The sequence below is a fragment of the Somniosus microcephalus genome, chromosome 1, assembly GCF_052327205.1.
Source record: "Somniosus microcephalus isolate GS21.2 chromosome 1, FLI_Smic_1.0, whole genome shotgun sequence".
NCBI classification, from domain to species: domain Eukaryota; kingdom Metazoa; phylum Chordata; class Chondrichthyes; order Squaliformes; family Somniosidae; genus Somniosus; species Somniosus microcephalus.
In genome coordinates, this window is record NC_140987.1 from 426544156 (window position 1) to 426561016 (window position 16861).

Consider the following 16861-nt stretch of genomic DNA (forward strand, 5'->3'; position numbering starts at 1 on the left):
TTTCCAGCATTGTCTGTTTTTATTTCAGATTTCCAGTATCTGCAGTATCTTGCTTTTGTTCCAGTAGTGCCATGTTGGTTCAGAAATCATTGAGTGCTGATCTTGGAGGTGAATTGCAATCACGCCACCGTGCAACCGGTTATTTGTAAATAAGGAGTCACATGGGGGAGAAATTCGGTATTGCCCCATTTGGGGCGCAATTATCGGCCGGGCGTAAAGTTTAGCGCCTGCCGCTAATTATCGCCTCCGACTGCAAACTTGGCTTCTATTGCCCCTGGAGGTGATTGGAGCACTAAATCAGGTGCTACACACCTCTCTTAAGGCGCTAACACCAAGGAGCGAGGCGCTACCTCAGAGCGCTGGCGAAGCTCATGTGATGTCAGTCAGGAATGGAACACAGACACACTGGCGCCAGCCAGTACTTAAGGGGAGGGTCGATCTTGCTCTCCGGCCATACCCTGCTCATTGCAGCCTTGAATCTCAGCCTGGAGAGAGCTGTACATCAAATCTGCTGGAAAGAACAATGGAGAGGGCCAGGGAAAGAGCTCGGAGTGCAGCCCCCATAGTCTCTTCTAAATCGATGCAAGGAAGATCAAATCAAAATGAACCTGCAAAGTGCTGCTCAGTACCCAAAACTCCTCAAATCAGCATTGAATATCTCCAGAAGTCTCTCTCTCACTCAGAATGCGTGGTGCAAAAATGTCGCCGACAAAAAAAGCAGGAAGTGGTCGCCTTTAAATAGCGCTCCCCCAGTCCCTTCCCGACTGCAAAACGCTCCCCTCAATCTGTCGTTGCTAGCGGCAGGCGGTAAGGCAGGGGGCGCCACTCAATGGCCCAGAAATTTGGGTCTCCACGGGTGAGTACGCACGGGGTGCTCACCCGTAGGCTCAATGGAAGTGCCGGTTTCGTACATGCACTGCACATGCGCGGGAAACCGGAACTTCCGTTCCCTTAAAGGAAGGGGTTCAGAGGTCGAACGCGTACGCCGGAGAGGCAGCACGTGCAAAAAAAAAACGTAAGTTCGATGCGCAGGGTTCTTCGGGAGGGTAAGTCTCCAGCAGTTACACTTTTAAAAAGCAGGCGCAAGGCCTGCTTTTAACAAGGTAAGTGGTGAATTAAATAAAATTAAAACATTTTTTCCACAGGTTTATTATTTTTAAATACTTTAAAGAAAGGTAAGTTTATTTTTTAGCCCCGTTAGAAAATGTAATTAATTTTTTCAAAAATTTAAATTGTTTAAAAGTTATTTTATGTAATTTATAGTTATTTTAAAAATGTGATTTAAAAAACAAAATATTTGAAGTTTTAGTGATGTTTTGGGGCTTATAGTATTTATAGGTTTGACAACTCTTCCTGTCAAACTTATGAATGAAGCATTCCCTGCTACCATTGGCTCTCCATGGCCCACGTGATCACAGGGGATGCATCAAACTAACTGCGCCCCTGGGATACGCAAGCACTGCGCACCGGCAGTTGGAAGAGGCCCAGGATCGGAATCCCACACGGGCCCACAGCTCAACGGCCGGCGTGCTAGGTAAGTGCAGGTTGGAGACTTGCATCCATGGGAAGCCTCCGACCAGAATTTCTGGGCCAATATCCGGTCCGGGGCGCTACCGGGGCGTTGCACGCTCGACTGACATCACGATCTGCGGGCACAGGAGATCGTGACGGTAGTGTTTAGCGCTGCCGCAAAATGTCTGGTCAATTTTGCGAGCGGCGCAAACATCACCGCGCCCGGGCACTAGTTGCTTTGCGCCCCATTAGCGTCCTCTTAAGGCGCTAACGGGAGGCGCAAACCAATTGAATTTTTCCCCCATAATCTTTGAAACAGCCAAATCAAACTTTATTCACCTTTTACGACACTTTTTTTTTTAAACCCCACTTAATTATCACGATATCAAATAATTTGATCTGCACATAATTGGCATTTCTCAGCTATTGCCAAAATGACCCTTGGTCAAAAGCAGCATTGGACAAATAATAGAAACTGCCAATTTGGTTTGGGGTCTCTGTTATTAAAATTTATGTCTAAAGAATGCCTCCTGCAAACTGCATCAGGTCTGGTATGTCTACAAAAATAATTTTACAAAGGAGGCACTTATCAGAGGAAATTGGGTAGAATTTTTTTTTTTTTAATCTTCAAATCTAAGATAGCAAAACATCTGCAGGAATGCACCTTCTACAAAGAATAGCTTCAGTCTGGGAAATAATAAAAATCCAGCATGTTCACGTCAGTATCTGCCACATTACCAGTAGATGGCTCCAGCTCACTAGCAGTCAGATAGATTTAAAAATAGATTACTGCATGGCAGTCCCCAGTATGATGGACCTTAAAATGTGCAGTGCCAAGGTTCTTGAAAATATTTTTTAGGTGTGCGCTTTCATCATCACCCCCTCCCAATCACTCCCCATCGAACTTTCTCCTCTTCTCTCCTGAAGATGTTAATTCATGTTGGGGTATGGGTGCCTGAGCAGTAGCCACTCTAGATGATCACCCAAGTGGCTCTTCTTGCATGAGTTTAGACAGTGAGTGTTTGCACACTAATTGTGTAAGTATAATCCTCAAGCAATGTCAAAACATGATAGTGATCAATAGTTCCAACTGAACAGCTAACACTGGCACAACCACAATGGGCCGAATGGCCGGAGATAGAAAGACAGACAGACTTACATTTCTATTGCATCTTTCACAACCTCAGGATATCCCAAAGCACTTTACAGCCACAGAAGTGCTTTTGAAGTGTAGTCACTGTTGTACTGTAGGAAACACAGCAGCCAATTTGCGCACAGCAAGCTCCCACAAACAGCAAATGTGATAATGACCAGATAATCTGTTTTAGTGATTTTGATTGAGGGATAAATATTGGCCAGGACACCGAGGGATAACTCCCCTGCTCTTCTTCAAAATAGTGCCGTAGGATCTTTTACATCCATCGGAGAGAGCAGACGGGGCCTCGGTTTAACGTCCCAGCCGAAAGACGGCACCTCCGACAGTGCAGCACTCCCTCAGCACGGCACTGGAGCGACAGCCTAGAGTTTTGTGTTCAAGTCGAAGGAGCGGGACTTGAACCCACAACCTTATGACTCAGAGACGAGTGTGAGACTGGGCCACAGCTGACCCTTACTGATTTTTTTCCCCTCTCGTGTACGGATATTAAAGCCAATTGTAGTGCCGATAACTGGTGTGGAGTCCAGCCAGATAGAACTTCACCGAGTCAAGCCATTTTTGTGATGCTGAATTGTTGAAACTGTTCAAAAATATGGCACTCAGTTACCCAATGGTGTCCTGAAATCTCAGTACAAAAGGGTACACGCCTTTCCAAAGATGATACAAATACAAGGTGGCTATAATCAAAATGCTTCTATTCAATAAAATGTTTTATGTTGTTAAGTAGAAGTACTCACAGAATATGTATATCATTATGGTTACCATATATAATCATGTATATAATAACTGGCCTACTTTCCAGTCAAAAACATGGAGAAAAAAAATCTACAACATAGAAGATAGGAGCAGGAGTAGGCCATTCGGCCCCTCGAGCCTGCTCCGCCATTCAATGAGATCATGGCTGATCATCCAAATTCATTACCCTGTTCCTGCCTTCTCCCCATATCCCTTGATCCCTTTAGCCTTAAGAAATATATCTAACTCCTTCTTGAATATATTTAATGAATTGGCCTCTACTGCCTTCTGTGGTAGAGAATTCCACAGGTTCACCACTCTCTGGGTGAAGAAATTCCTCCTCATCTCTGTCCTAAATGGCCTACCCCTTATCCTTAGACTGTGACCCCTGGTTCTGGACTCCCCGACCATCGGGAACATCCTTCCTGCATCTAGTCTGTCCAGGCCGGACAGAATTTTATAGGTTTCGAGGAGATCCCCTCTCAACCTTGCATAAAGGTGCACCATTAGTCATCTCGATTCCCTGGGGAAATTTGCTGTTTAACACATGCCGACTGATCCATGCACCATCACCGATGTGATAGGGAGCGGGAGTCCAAGAGCCCCAGACAGGAGCATGGGGGGAGGGCGGGCAGGCACAGGAGACTGGAGGCCAGAGAGAGGAGAATAGCACTGGTAAAGCCCAGAAAAGCTTGGAACATGCAACTGGACTAGAAGACGACTCCTTTCCCAGAGTGAGCTGCAGATCCATGCAATACAATTACACGTATAAAAAGACCTAGTTATTTTCAACCCCCAAAATAGTTAAACCTAAATTTCTAGTCTTCTACTCGGTTAGATACAGTTAATGTTCCCTCCACTCTGCTCCAACAATATGCCTCAGCTGCACCAGTATGACATTTTCTCATTCCTCACAACTACTATCTTGTGATGGTAGATGACTAATAAATGCCAGCAGACTTCCATTTAATCAGCCTGGGCTGTATTTGAACCCATTTCCCCAGAGGTGGAAGGCCAGGTTTTAACACAATGTGGTACCTAATTCCACTTAAAAAAAAAAAAATTATAAAAAGAATGCCCCAAGAATAACTCCTTCCTCTTCTGAAGGTACCAACTTTTACTGGAGTATACCAGCAACCCTCCAGTACCTCACCCACGTGTTCTTTCTTCACATGTACATCTAGACTAGCAGCCAGCTATTCAGCTGTAAGGATCATCACAGATGAGCCTGATTCGCTCCCCACTAGACATCCATGCACACCTTGCCAGCGGGAGTTACTGGATAGTGATCAGGATCAGAATTCCTTACCGATTCTCTCTCCCTAGCGTGGGAACACTGAAGCGGATTCTACCATTGCTACATTGTTTTAAGATCAACTAGCTCAGCACAAACCAGGGATGGAACCTGGGATTTTTCTGGTCTGTGTGCTGCATTACCACACCAGGCTGTGCATTTATTCAGTAAACCACTGACTGACATACTTTGGTAAAGTGTGTAATTAATCAAATATTTAAAGCTAGCATAACATTTTGCCACTCAGAACATTTAAAAATCCATAAAAAGTTGCAGTTGCTTACCCCCTTTCTGCAGCAGGTAGATTGGAACAATATATAGCGTGATGTGCTGGATATAGTAGACCTCCATCTCGAAGGGGAGCTGAGCAGAAAAAAATAGGAAGATTTGTCAAACAAACATGCACTCTCCCCAATCACTTACACCCTTCATCAGTTATCAACTGACGAGGTTATCAAGAGCGTCTCTCACACCGCTTGTTTTTACCAAGTCACACATCGGATTGAAGTGGCTTTGTTAAAACAAGGTTTTAGTAAGGCTGGCCATTTTAAAAATGGTCCAATACAGACAAGTTATCAAGCTCTCATCATGTCACTGTAACCAGAATGGTTGGGCCCCTCCCAATCGCCTTATTGGGGTTGTCTTGCAGAGCTTTTGTCGAGGATTGAATTTACATTGTGGTGGGCAGGGAGGGGGGGACAAAGGGGGAAATATTTAAGGGTTTCCATCAGTGAACCCGTAGAAATAGCACAACAAGTATACGAAAAGGTTCAGTAGATGAGCACATTTCTTAATTTTACTCCACAACATTTCGCAGTAGAAATGTGGATGGACAGGCAGACAATTTTGTCAGAGTTCTATTTCAGAAACCAATGTTTTGAGACTGAAAAATAAACCTCAACTCCCATCAACACCTCAGATGCTCCTGACTCTAAAGGCTTAAGGTACCACCGAGTTTTTGTGCCATGATTCCAAAGTGAAGCAGTTACGCTATGATGGCATCAGCATGGCTGAAATCCTAGATCCTCGCACCTAAAACATAAATAGGGTTACAGCAGCAATCTGGGTGTGTCACGGGGCTACATTACTGCATTTGCTCTCTCCTGCAAGTCATTCTCCTTTCCAGGTCCATCTTCTTTCTCTTTCTGAAGTCCACCCAGCAATGGGATTTGCCTCCTCTTGCAGGAATGGAAGCAAGACTATCTTAGAATCCACATTCATTGTCAAAATCCTCTTTATTAAAACATTTTTTAATAGAGACCTTTTATTACAGCTATGGATGCTGGAATAGTCCTGCCTCCGAAAATGGTCTCTTGCTTTCTTTCACTAAAGGAAGAAAAATGGCAGGCGTTTCCAGTACAGGCCATATACATATACAAGATGATAATCGGGAGGAGGAAGGTCAACCATATGCACAAGCCTCTCCAGTGATGACAGCAGAGTTGTTAGACTGTACACTATGGAGGTCAATCCGGAGTCCAATTCCAACACTATTTACTCCACAATATGGGCTCCAGCTTTCAAAATCAGCCATGATCCATCCAATTGAATGGCAGAACAGGATGGAGGGGCTGAATGGCCTACTCCAGTTCCTAAAACCACAAAGGCCTTTCTAATCGCACTACACAGCCTGTAGCTTATTCTGTCGACAGCCCTTCTGCAGCTCCCCACACACACTCATTTGTACAAGGGAAACTCTACACTGGAGGGTGGAACTGAGACATACGTTTAAACCACCTTGTGTTTGCGTTAACTCCGTGTTATCATAATGATTTCAGTACAGCCTACGATTGGGCATGTAAAATGTTCTTTGTCCACTAAAATAGTGAAAAACATCCAGCAGTACAACTGTATCTGCAGACAGCATTTGGAGCAACTAACACTGGAGTGAAATCCAAACCTGCCATTGAGGGCGATAGTGGCCAGAATAATTTGTGATGATGAATTAAGGGCATCACATGAGAAGCATACTGACACAATGTTAAAGTATAATGTTCCCTAAAGTGTACTGGTAGCAAGACACTAAATACCAAATCCTGTGCAGTTCCAATTTATTCAAATAGATAGATTCACTCATTGAATATGCCGAGTGCAGTATACATCTGATCATTCAAAAGTTGTTATTTTGTACAAACAAAAGTCAACTCGTGCAGTCACATCAATAAACTAATGTAATTAAAATGGCAATCTTAAAAAAAAAGTGCAAAAACAGTCCAGAAATTCGAATTACCCAACTTCAAATTAAGAACAGACTAGTAAAATGAGATCTTATAGAATCAAACCAGAGATTGACATGCTTATAAATTTTTCATGTTAAAAGCAGAGCTTGTACTGGTCTGCGTACAGTATTAGCAGACCCGCTATAACCCATTTTATTCTTGACACTTTGGCCCCGATTTTCGGCTTGTGTGGGAAATGGTCAGGTTTCCCCGAATGTGGGGTTTCTGACACACATAAAAAAGTGTCAGCCAGCCCCACGCAATTTTCCCTCAATTGGCCAATTAATTCCCAGCATGTGGGAAGCCTTGCTAATTGTCTAAATCGAGTCAGAAATCCCCACAGTATGATGTCATCATTCGTGGTGCTTTCAAAGTCCATGGCAAGCACTGCATCCTCTGAAGGCTTCCAAATGAACCATACAGGATGGCAGAGGAGCCTGCAGCAGCTGTGGCTAGTGCCAGACCCCGAGCTGCCTTCAAATTCGACGAGGCTTCACTGCAGGCATTATTGGATGGGGTTAGGGCCCACAGGGAGGTCCTCTTCCCTAGGTCAGGGAGGAAGAGGCCTCCCACTGAGACCAATGCTGCATGGATGCAGGTGTCAGCAGATGCCAACTCGCTGGGAGTCACCAGAGGAACCTTGGCCATTACATCTGTAACTCCTTCCTTTACTCCCCCACAGTACCATCCAGAGCCCCCGTCCTCATTGTGGAGGAGGAAGAGGCTGTGTAGCCAGACTCCTCAGAGGAAGCTCCAACCTCTGAGGGTGCAGCGTCAGCAGAAGTAAGCGCACCCAGCACCGACACTCACACCTCGGGGGGACCTTTGGGACATAGAGTAGTGTTGTCACCTGGTGTTTTACAGCTGACAAGTGAGCCTCAGCAGATTCTGGAGACAGGGACAGCAGTGGAGAGTCCTCGTCGGAGGGCGCAGGGCTCTGCCAGCTCAGCTCAGCTGCGCTGCATCTCGACCCTCTGCCTCTGGGTCCATCCGCAAGAGAAGAGGTGATGGATCTCCATGCACAGATGCAGGAGTCTCTGGCAGGTTTTGTCTCCAGGGTCGCTGCGAGTGTGGAGCGAATGGAGGAGTCCATAGCGACCATGAGCAGAGCCTTTATGGAGTCATTGGTGCATGAACGCAGCACCATGGAAAGGTTGGCAACCTCCATGGAGGAGATAACTCGCCAGCATACGGAAAACATGGTGAGTGCTCATAAGAGAATGACATCTCTTGAGGAGTGTTGGCCATCTGTTGAACAGAGAAACCAGATCTTCATGGAAGTCCTTCTGAGTAGGACTGCCAGTGCAGAAACGGGTCCCACTGGCCCCCTAAAGCGCAGCAAGGTGCTCTCAAGCCACTTCCAAGCGCTGGCCCCTTCTGGCTTGTGCAGCTTCAAGTGAGTGAGCAGCAGCCTTGTGTTCCTGGTGCTCATCCTGCTGTTCCTGGTTCTGCTGCTGCCACCTCTGCTGTTGGTGATCCTCTAATGCCAGGAAGGGAAGGTGCCAAAGGCCTCCCATGCTTCTAGCAGATGCCTCGGTTGAGGAGGTCCTGAGTTAGGGTGGTGAGAGGGGCTTCCCAGGAGCTCACACTGAAGAAGTGTGTGAGGCTCCAACTTTCTGCAGCTGCTCCTAAGGCTTCAAATAGTTCCCCCAAGCCTTGATCAACAAGGTTCTGCAGCCTGCAAATGCTGCCTCTTTAAATATCTTCAGCCCTCAGCGACCTGCTGCTGCAAGCAAGCAAGCCAGCTGTTTTCACGCCAGCTCTCATCGGCGGGGTTCCCCGCAGGCGGGTTTCAGGTGGGGAAAGCCCCAAAGTCGCAACGGCACGGGGAAATCGTCCTTAACAAGGTGATCATTGGTGATTAGTGTGCCGACGAGCAGTCCCGCCAGCGGCGGGTGGGACTGAAGCGGGGCGCATGGAAACGGCGGTCCGAAAGTCGGACGGGGCGGGGAATCAGGCGGGGGTGGGGGGGGGGGGGGGGGGTCCTGACCCGCTTTTTCCGCGATTTTCGGACCACGGCCGCATGAAAAGCCGCCCGTCAGCTGCCCGAAAATCGGGGCTTTTATGTGTGTCAGAAACCCCACATTCGGGGAAGCCAGACCATTTCCCACACAAGCCGAAAATCGGGGCCATTGTCTCTCTGGATTGTGGATCTGTAAAATGAACTCCCAAATCAAGCAGTTAATACTGTTGATTAACAGCTTTAAAGAAGGAGAATATCTGGTTAGGAATGGGATTGAGTATTATAAATCTAGTATTTCTCAAACTCCTGGACAGAATACAAGAAAAAGCGTCTCATTTGATAGGTGATCTTTCTCTCATCTCCGGTTTCCAGTCCCTCTCGGTCATAGCCTTTCTGGCCTTTATTATATTGATCCTACTGTATCGCTGTTCCTCTGAATCTTACTCATTCGCCGTGGTTCAGTGGTAGCACTCTCACCTCCGAGTCAGAAGGTCGTGAGTTCAAGTCCCACTCCAGAAACGTGAGCACATAATCTAGGCTGATATTCCAGTGAAGGAGTGCTGCACTGTCTGAGGTGCCGTCTTTCAGATAACTGAGATATAAAAGCAATCACATCCATGCCATTTACACTAGGGCAGAGCTCTACCAGTTCAGCACATGGTGTGCATGTCCAAAGGAATCCCCTTGTCTGGACACACATCTTATTCGGAGGGGACTACAACACTACTGCAGCAGCTTCAGAGTCATCGCAACAGCCTGTTGACAGTGAGATAGACCAGCAGCACAGCAACTCAGCTCCAGACTTAAATTGTATTTGGATGGTAATTCAGAATATAAAAGAGTTTTACAGCAGATTAAATTTGCTTGAAAATTTATTCGGAGGTCATATTTAGAATATAAAACGGTCACTTTACATGCTGGCACAATGGAGATCACAGACTAGAACTGGGATGCAAGTTGGATTCTCTCCACTCGAGTTCCTGATCATAGTTCAACTTATATTGAACCATAACCTTCGTTAATTTACACAAACATCAAAAGATAATAAGCCACTATAGACATAGAAAGAGGACAGTAAAGGCGAAGGATGAACAGCAGTGGGATATCAGGAACTAAAAAGATGAACAGGAAATTGAATTTTTAAAATCAATAGCATTAATGTTTCCTGGCAGGTAGCAGCACAGGTTTAACAGCCAAAATAAATACCTATACAAGCCCAGTGTTTGCTTACAAAAAGCCAGATTCTACATTGCCACAATACACCTGCTCCTTTTTGAAGTGACTCTAGTTTTAAAAAAAACCTGGAATTCAATGAGCAGTCGTTCCCATTGTTTCCCTCTTTCCCTTCATGGGCATTTGGTTCAATTAACACAAACCAGGAATTGGAGAAAGAAAGGATAGGAAAGAACAAAGCCATCCCAAAGCATTTAACCGCCAGTGAATTTACTTATGAAGCATACACTGTTGACTAGACAAACACAGCAAGGTTCTACAAATGGCAAATGAATGGCCAATGGGATAATCTGTTTTTCCAGGGTTGGTTGAGAAGAATAATGCTGGCCAAGACAACTTGCTGCTCTTCTTCAAATAGTGCCATGGGATAGTCTTGCATCAATTGCCGATTGCGAGACCTTGCTGTGGTGTAAATCGACTGCCGCGTATCCTACTTTACAACAGTGACAGTACTTCAAAAGTACTTTGGGATGTCCTGAGGTTGTGAAAGGCACTATATAAATGCTATTCTCTCTCTTTCTTTCAACTTGAGCAGATAGATGGAGATAGAACAGATGAAGGACAGAGACAGGATGAGTTGCTAGTCCATGTGCTTGCTTTACTAGGCCAGAACAAACTGAGCATGCTCATACTAAACCATGTGACAAACCACAAAACTATCGTCCCACCTTTGCAGCATTACATGTACCACATAAACTACTCCTGGCTTTTTTTCTTTTAAATCAACTACAAATGAACTACAAATCCAGTTGAATAGCATGTTTGCGTAGCCTTCTGATACGCCATCAATTACTCAAAAGACTGAGGTTAAGCGAGTAACAACCAGGCTTTTATTAACTAAAGAATGAAGGTCTAGTCTCGAGTGGTCGACCCGTCCAGAATACTAAGGGACTGGGAGGTAGTCACTTATATACCTGGAATAGTGGGAGGAGTCAGCCGAGGCATGTCCAGACCTGTACCTAGTGGAATACACATACACATACAGACAGGTATAACAGTGGTTTACCACATTCACCCCTTGTTTAAAAATGAGTCCGGCGGGGTGAAGTATATTTAAAAGTTCGTGTATTGGAGTCTCTCCGGAGGTCTTGTCTGCCGCTGTGATCGACGTGGCGACGGCAGGGGTGGTGGAGCTTCCGGCGTCGCGTCCAGTGTAGGCTGGGGCACTGGAGTGTAGTCCTCGTGGGTGACGGTCCAAGGCGTGCCGGCTGCTGGGGTTGGATATCGGGTCGTGGGGGGTGGTGGTAATGGGTAGTGGGTTACAGCGGTCCCCGAGGGTGCGAGGTCTCGTATGGAGACTGTGTCCTCCCGCCCATCCGGGTACGCAATGTAAGCGTACTGGGGGTTGGCGTGGAGGAGGTCGACCCTCTCGACCAGGGGGTCCGTTTTATTGGTCCTCGCGTGTCTTCTCAGTAGTACCGGCCCTGGGGACGTCAGCCATGGCGGTAACGCTGTCCCCGATGTGGACTTCCTTGGGAAGACAAACATTTTCTCGTGAGGGGTGGCATTGGTGGCAGTGCAGAGCAGTGACCGAATCGAGTGGAGCGCATCGGGGAGCACCTCCTGCCAGCAGGGGGTCGGAAGGCCCCTAGACTTTAAGGCTAGTAGGGCGGCCTTCCAAACTGTTGCATTCTCTCTTTCCACCGGTCCGTTCCCCCGGGGGTTGTAACTGGTGGTCCTGCTTGTGGCTATACCCCTAGCGAGCAGGTACTGGCGGAGTTCGTCGCTCATAAATGATGAGCCCCGGTCGCTATGGATATAGCTGGGGAAACCGAACAGGGTGAAGAAGCTGTTCAGGCATTTAATGACCGTGGCACTGGTCATGTCCGGGCAGGGGATAGCGAACGGGAAATGGGAGTACTCGTCAATGATGTTGAGGAAGTACACATTGCGGTCGGAGGAGGGGAGAGGCCCTTTGAAATCGACGCTCAGGCGTTCGAAAGGGCGAGTGGCTTTTATCAGGTGGGCTCTGTCTGGTCTATAAAAGTGCAGTTTGCACTCAGCGCAGTTCTTGGTCATGGTCCTGACCTCCTCGATGGAGTAAGGCAGGTTGCGGGCCTTGATGAAGTGGAAGAACCTGGTGACCCCCGGGTGGCAGAGGTCATTGTGGAGGGCCCTCAGCCTATCGATCTGCGCGCTGGCGCAGGTGCCACGCGATAGGGCATCTGGGGGTTCATTGAGCTTCCCAGGCCGGTACAAGATCTCGTAATTGTAGGTGGAAAGTTAGATTCTCCACCTCAAGATCTTGTCATTTTTGATTTTGCCCCTCTGCTTGTTGTTAAACATGAAAGCAACTGAACGCTGGTCAGTGAGCAGGGTAAATCGTTTTCCGGCCAGGTAGTGCCTCCAATGACGCACAGCCTCCGGTGCGGAGGAATTTCTCGAGGTTTGCGTCATGGTCCTGCAAGTCATGGCCGCAGATGGTCACATTGTCTAGGTAAGGGAAAGTGGCCTGCAGCGCGTTTTGATCGCCCATCCGGTCCATCTCCCTTTGGAAGACGGAGACCCCGTTGGTAACGCCAAAGGGAACCCTAAGGAAGTGATAGAGGCGGCCGTTTGCCTCAAAAGCAGTATACTGGCGGTCTTCGGGGCGAATGGGGAGCTGGTGGTACGCTGATTTCAGGTCAATGGTCGAAAAGACGCGGTACTGCGCGATCTGGTTGACCATGTCAGCTATGCGGGGGAGTGGGTAGGCGTCCAGCAGGGTGTAGCGGTTTATTGTTTGGCTGTAGTCGATGACCAGGCGTTGTTTCTCGCCGGTCTTAACGACCACAACCTGGGCTCGCCAGGGGCTGGAGCTGCCCTCAATAATCCCCTCCTTCAGGAGCCGCTCCACTTCGGTTTTGATGAAAACCCTGTCCCCGGCACTGTATCGCCTGCTCTTTGTGGCGATGGGCTTACAGTCGGGGGTGAGGTTAGCAAACAGTGGGGGGGGGGGGGTGGGACTCAGTGTGGAGAGGTTGCATCTGGTGCGCGGCGGGCAATTTGGAGGCTGCTGGCTGCGGACTGTGAGTGGGGGGAGGGGGCCATCGTACGCCATCGTAACGCTTTTGAGGTGGCACTGGAAATCCAACCCCAGTAGAACGGCAGCGCAAAGTTGGGGCAGGACCAGGAGTTTAAAATTATTGAACACAGTCCCGTCTACTACTAGTGTCACCACGCAGTAGCCGCCAATGTCCGCTGACTGGGACTCGGCGGCCATAGAAGTCCGCTGGTGCGCAGGCAGGACTGGGAGAGAGCAACGCCGCACCGTGTCGGGTGGATGAAGCTCTCTGTGCTCCCGGAGTCAAAAAGGCAGTTTATTGCATGGCCGTTTACCTTAATGTCCATTTTGGACCAAGCTAGTTGGTGCGGTCTCGTTTGGTCCAGCGTAACAGAGGCCAGCGTAGGGGTCGGTGTGTCGCCGCGGGTATCAGATTGGGGGGGGGGGGGGGGGGGGGGTTGGCGGCCTGCTGCGTCCCGGCTGGTGTCCAAGATGGCGGCGTCCATGATTCCCATGTGGCTGGAGTCGTCCAAGATGGCTGCTGCTGCGGTGGTTCGCACATGGCTGGGGAGGCCCAAGATGGCGGCCCGCACGCGGCGCTGTTGGGGGCCCAAGATGGCGGCTCGCACGGCCCACACGCGGCGCTGCTGGCGTTCGGGGTGGCTTTGGCCTTGCAGACGCTAGCGTAGTGTCCCTTTTTCCCCGCAGCCCGAGCAGGTCGCATTCTTCGCCGGGCAGCGCGCTCTGGGGTGTTTGGCCTGGCCACAGAAGTAGCATTTCTGGCCTTGGGATACTGCTGTTTGGCTTTGGGACACTGCTGCGGTGGTTGGGCCGTTGTTGGGCTGTGGCTGGGGTGGCACGGTGCTATGGGGCTGTCCTACCGTGTCCCAGGTTGTCGTTCCCCGCGGCGTCCACGGTGCAGAGGAGTAGGCATCCATGCCCCGGTAGGCTGCGTCCAGCGTTAGTGCGATGTCGGAGGCTTTGTCGAGGGTGAGGTCACTCTGCTCCAGCAGTCGCTGTCGGGTGTAGTTGGACCTGTGGCCCGCTACGAAGGCATCCCGGATCAGTTCCTCCGTGTACTTAGTGGGCGTTACCGTCTTACACCCACAGGCCCGGCCAAGCACGGACAGTGCTTGGAGGTATTCCTCAGTCGATTCCCCAGGTTGTTGCTTGCGACTCCCCAAGAGGTGCCTGGCGTAAACTTCATTCACAGGGCGCGTGTACTGGGTCTTGAGGAGCTGGAGGGCGGCTGTGTACGAGGTCACGTCCCGGATGACTGAGTACACTCGGTGGTTCACCTTGGAGATCAGGACAGACAGTTTGTTCGCATCCGTTACGACCGCAGTGGAGGCAGTCAGGAATGCCTCGAAGCACATGAGCCAGTGAGCGAACTTGGTGGAAGCGTCCGCTTCCCGACTGTCCAGGTCCAGGCATGCTGGTGTGAGGATCTTCTCCATTATAAAAAAATTTAGTTAATAAAATTGATGCGCCATCAATTACTCAAAAGACTGAGGTTAAGCAAGTAACAACCAGGCTTTTATTAACTAAAGAATGAAGGTCTAGTCTCGAGTGGTCGACCCGTCCAGAATACTAAGGGACTGGGAGGTAGTCACTTATATACCTGGAATAGTGGGAGGAGTCAGCCGAGGCATGTCCAGACCTGTACCTAGTGGAATACACATACACATACAGACAGGTATAACAGTGGTTTACCACACCTTCCTGATCGCCTTACAGAAGGTTTTGGTGTTGAACCAATTTTCAGGCTGTTTTCTTCTGGTTACGAACTCAAAGATGATCCTGTTTCTATCTCAGATTTGTTTGAACCTGGTACTTCAGTTACTGAAGTCTGAACAGAGTCAAACTCATGTATATGTCCATGATCAAGTGATTCAAGATCACATCTTGGTTCATCTCTAGCAGAGATCATTTGATCTACATGAACACTACAGATGTTGTCACCAATTTCAACCAAATCACTCTTGGTTCCACCAACCTCTACTGTGGTTCCTACATCCCACTTGTGTGAACTTGACTTGCCAGGGGGACCGAGAACATGAACACTCATTTTGTTTGAAACTGTGTTCTTTCTGATTGCTATCATAATAATGTTTCTGACTCAATGGTTTCTATTCAACCCTTGAGGCCAAATTTGGTTGAACAAGACTCAATTGATTTCTCAATCTCCTCTTCAAGAGTTCTGCTGGGGTATGTCCAGTTGTTGTGTGCGGAATAGTTCTGTACTTCAGCAAGAAATTTGCCAAACGTTGCTTCATGCTGAGTCCCGAACAACCCTGCAACACTTGTTTTTTGAGAGCTTCTTTCACTATTCTGACTGACCTTTCGGCTGCTCTGTTTGAAGCTGGATGATATGGTGGAACGAGAGTGTGTTTGATACCGTTCCATTTCACGAACTCTTGGAATAGAGCAGAACAGAACGGAGGGCCATTGTCAGAAACAAACTTCAGGTAAGCCATGACATGCAAAGAAAAACCTCAACTCAGCTATGGTGCGTTCAGTTGTAGTATTTGAATCCATGTGTGTCACTTCAATCCACTTTGAGTGACTATCAACAAGTACCAGGAAATAATTATTTGCTTTCTCACAGAAGTCTATATGTACTCTCTGAAAGCTCTACTTGGTCATGATCAAGGTTGTAGTGGAGTTTTGGGTGGTTTGTTTCTGCAATTTTGGCAAACACTGCTTTTGCTGACAATATTTCAAGATGACTGTCCAATCCAGGCCAATAAACAAAGCTTCTTGCAACTGATTTCATGCAGACGATCCCTGAATGTTCAGTATGAAGTTTGGCCAGAATTCTCTCTCTCAAAAGAAGTAGGTGCCACCACTCAGTTTCCCCACTTGATACAACCTTGCTCACAAGACAATTCAGTACGATGGTTATGGAATGGTTTCAACTCTGTGTCCAGACACTGATCAGTCCATCCATTCAAGGTGTTTCGTACACTCTGCAGTACTGAGTCCTTTTGAGTCTCATCTGCAATTTCAGTTGCATTCACGGGAAAGTCTTTGTCAACTGCAACTAGCTTGAAAAATCTCACCTTCACTCCCAACACGAGTCCTCATGTGGCAACCTGGACAAGGCATCTGCGATTGCGTTTTGCTTTGAAGTGCAATATTCAATCGCGAGTCATATTGTGGCAACAACACTGCCCAACGTTGCATTCTTGATGCGGCCATTGCAGGAATGGCAGATTTGGGCCCCCATATTGCCAGGAGCGGTTTGTGATCGGTTATCAGGGTAAACTTTCTGCCGATCAGGAACTGTTGGAATTTCTCGATTCCAAATACTATGGCGAGTGCTTCCTTTTCAATTTGCGCGTAGTTTCTTTCACTCTTTGTAAGGGTTCGCGATACAAACGCGATTGGTTTCTCTTGGCTACCATCCATTACGTGGCTTATGACAGCTCCCAAACCATAGCTGGAAGCATCACACGTTAACTTAAGCTTGCTCTGTGTCGTAGTGCACAAGTAGAGCATCGCTAGATAGACTTCTCTTACAAGCGTCGTAAGCTTCCTGTTGCGCTTTCATCCACTTCCACTGGACATCCTTCTTGAGGAGCTCGTGCAATGGAGCTAACATGGTCAATAACTCAGGTAAGAAACGTGCGTAGTGCTGGACCATTCCAAGGAAAAATCTTAACTCAGACATGTTTCTGTGGCTTTGGAGCATGGACGACAGCATCAACCTTTTCTTCAACTAGTTGTAAGCCATTTGCATCACCTTTCAGACCAAGATACACAA

At 47.9% G+C, this 16861-nt stretch overlaps 1 protein-coding gene across 3 annotated transcripts in view; it reads right to left on the reverse strand.

Moving 5' to 3' along the window:
- The window catches only part of tmem164 (transmembrane protein 164), a 174825-nt gene that overhangs the window by 74537 nt on the left and 83427 nt on the right, over positions 1-16861 (reverse strand). For all 3 annotated transcript variants that reach the window (XR_015079893.1, XM_086000160.1, XM_086000147.1), the window contains exon 4: positions 4982-5060. Coding sequence is in view for 2 of the 3 variants with exons in the window: in XM_086000160.1 (XP_085856286.1) it covers positions 4982-5060 (79 nt within the window). In the remaining variant the exon portion in view is untranslated. The remainder of the gene's footprint in view (positions 1-4981; positions 5061-16861) is intronic.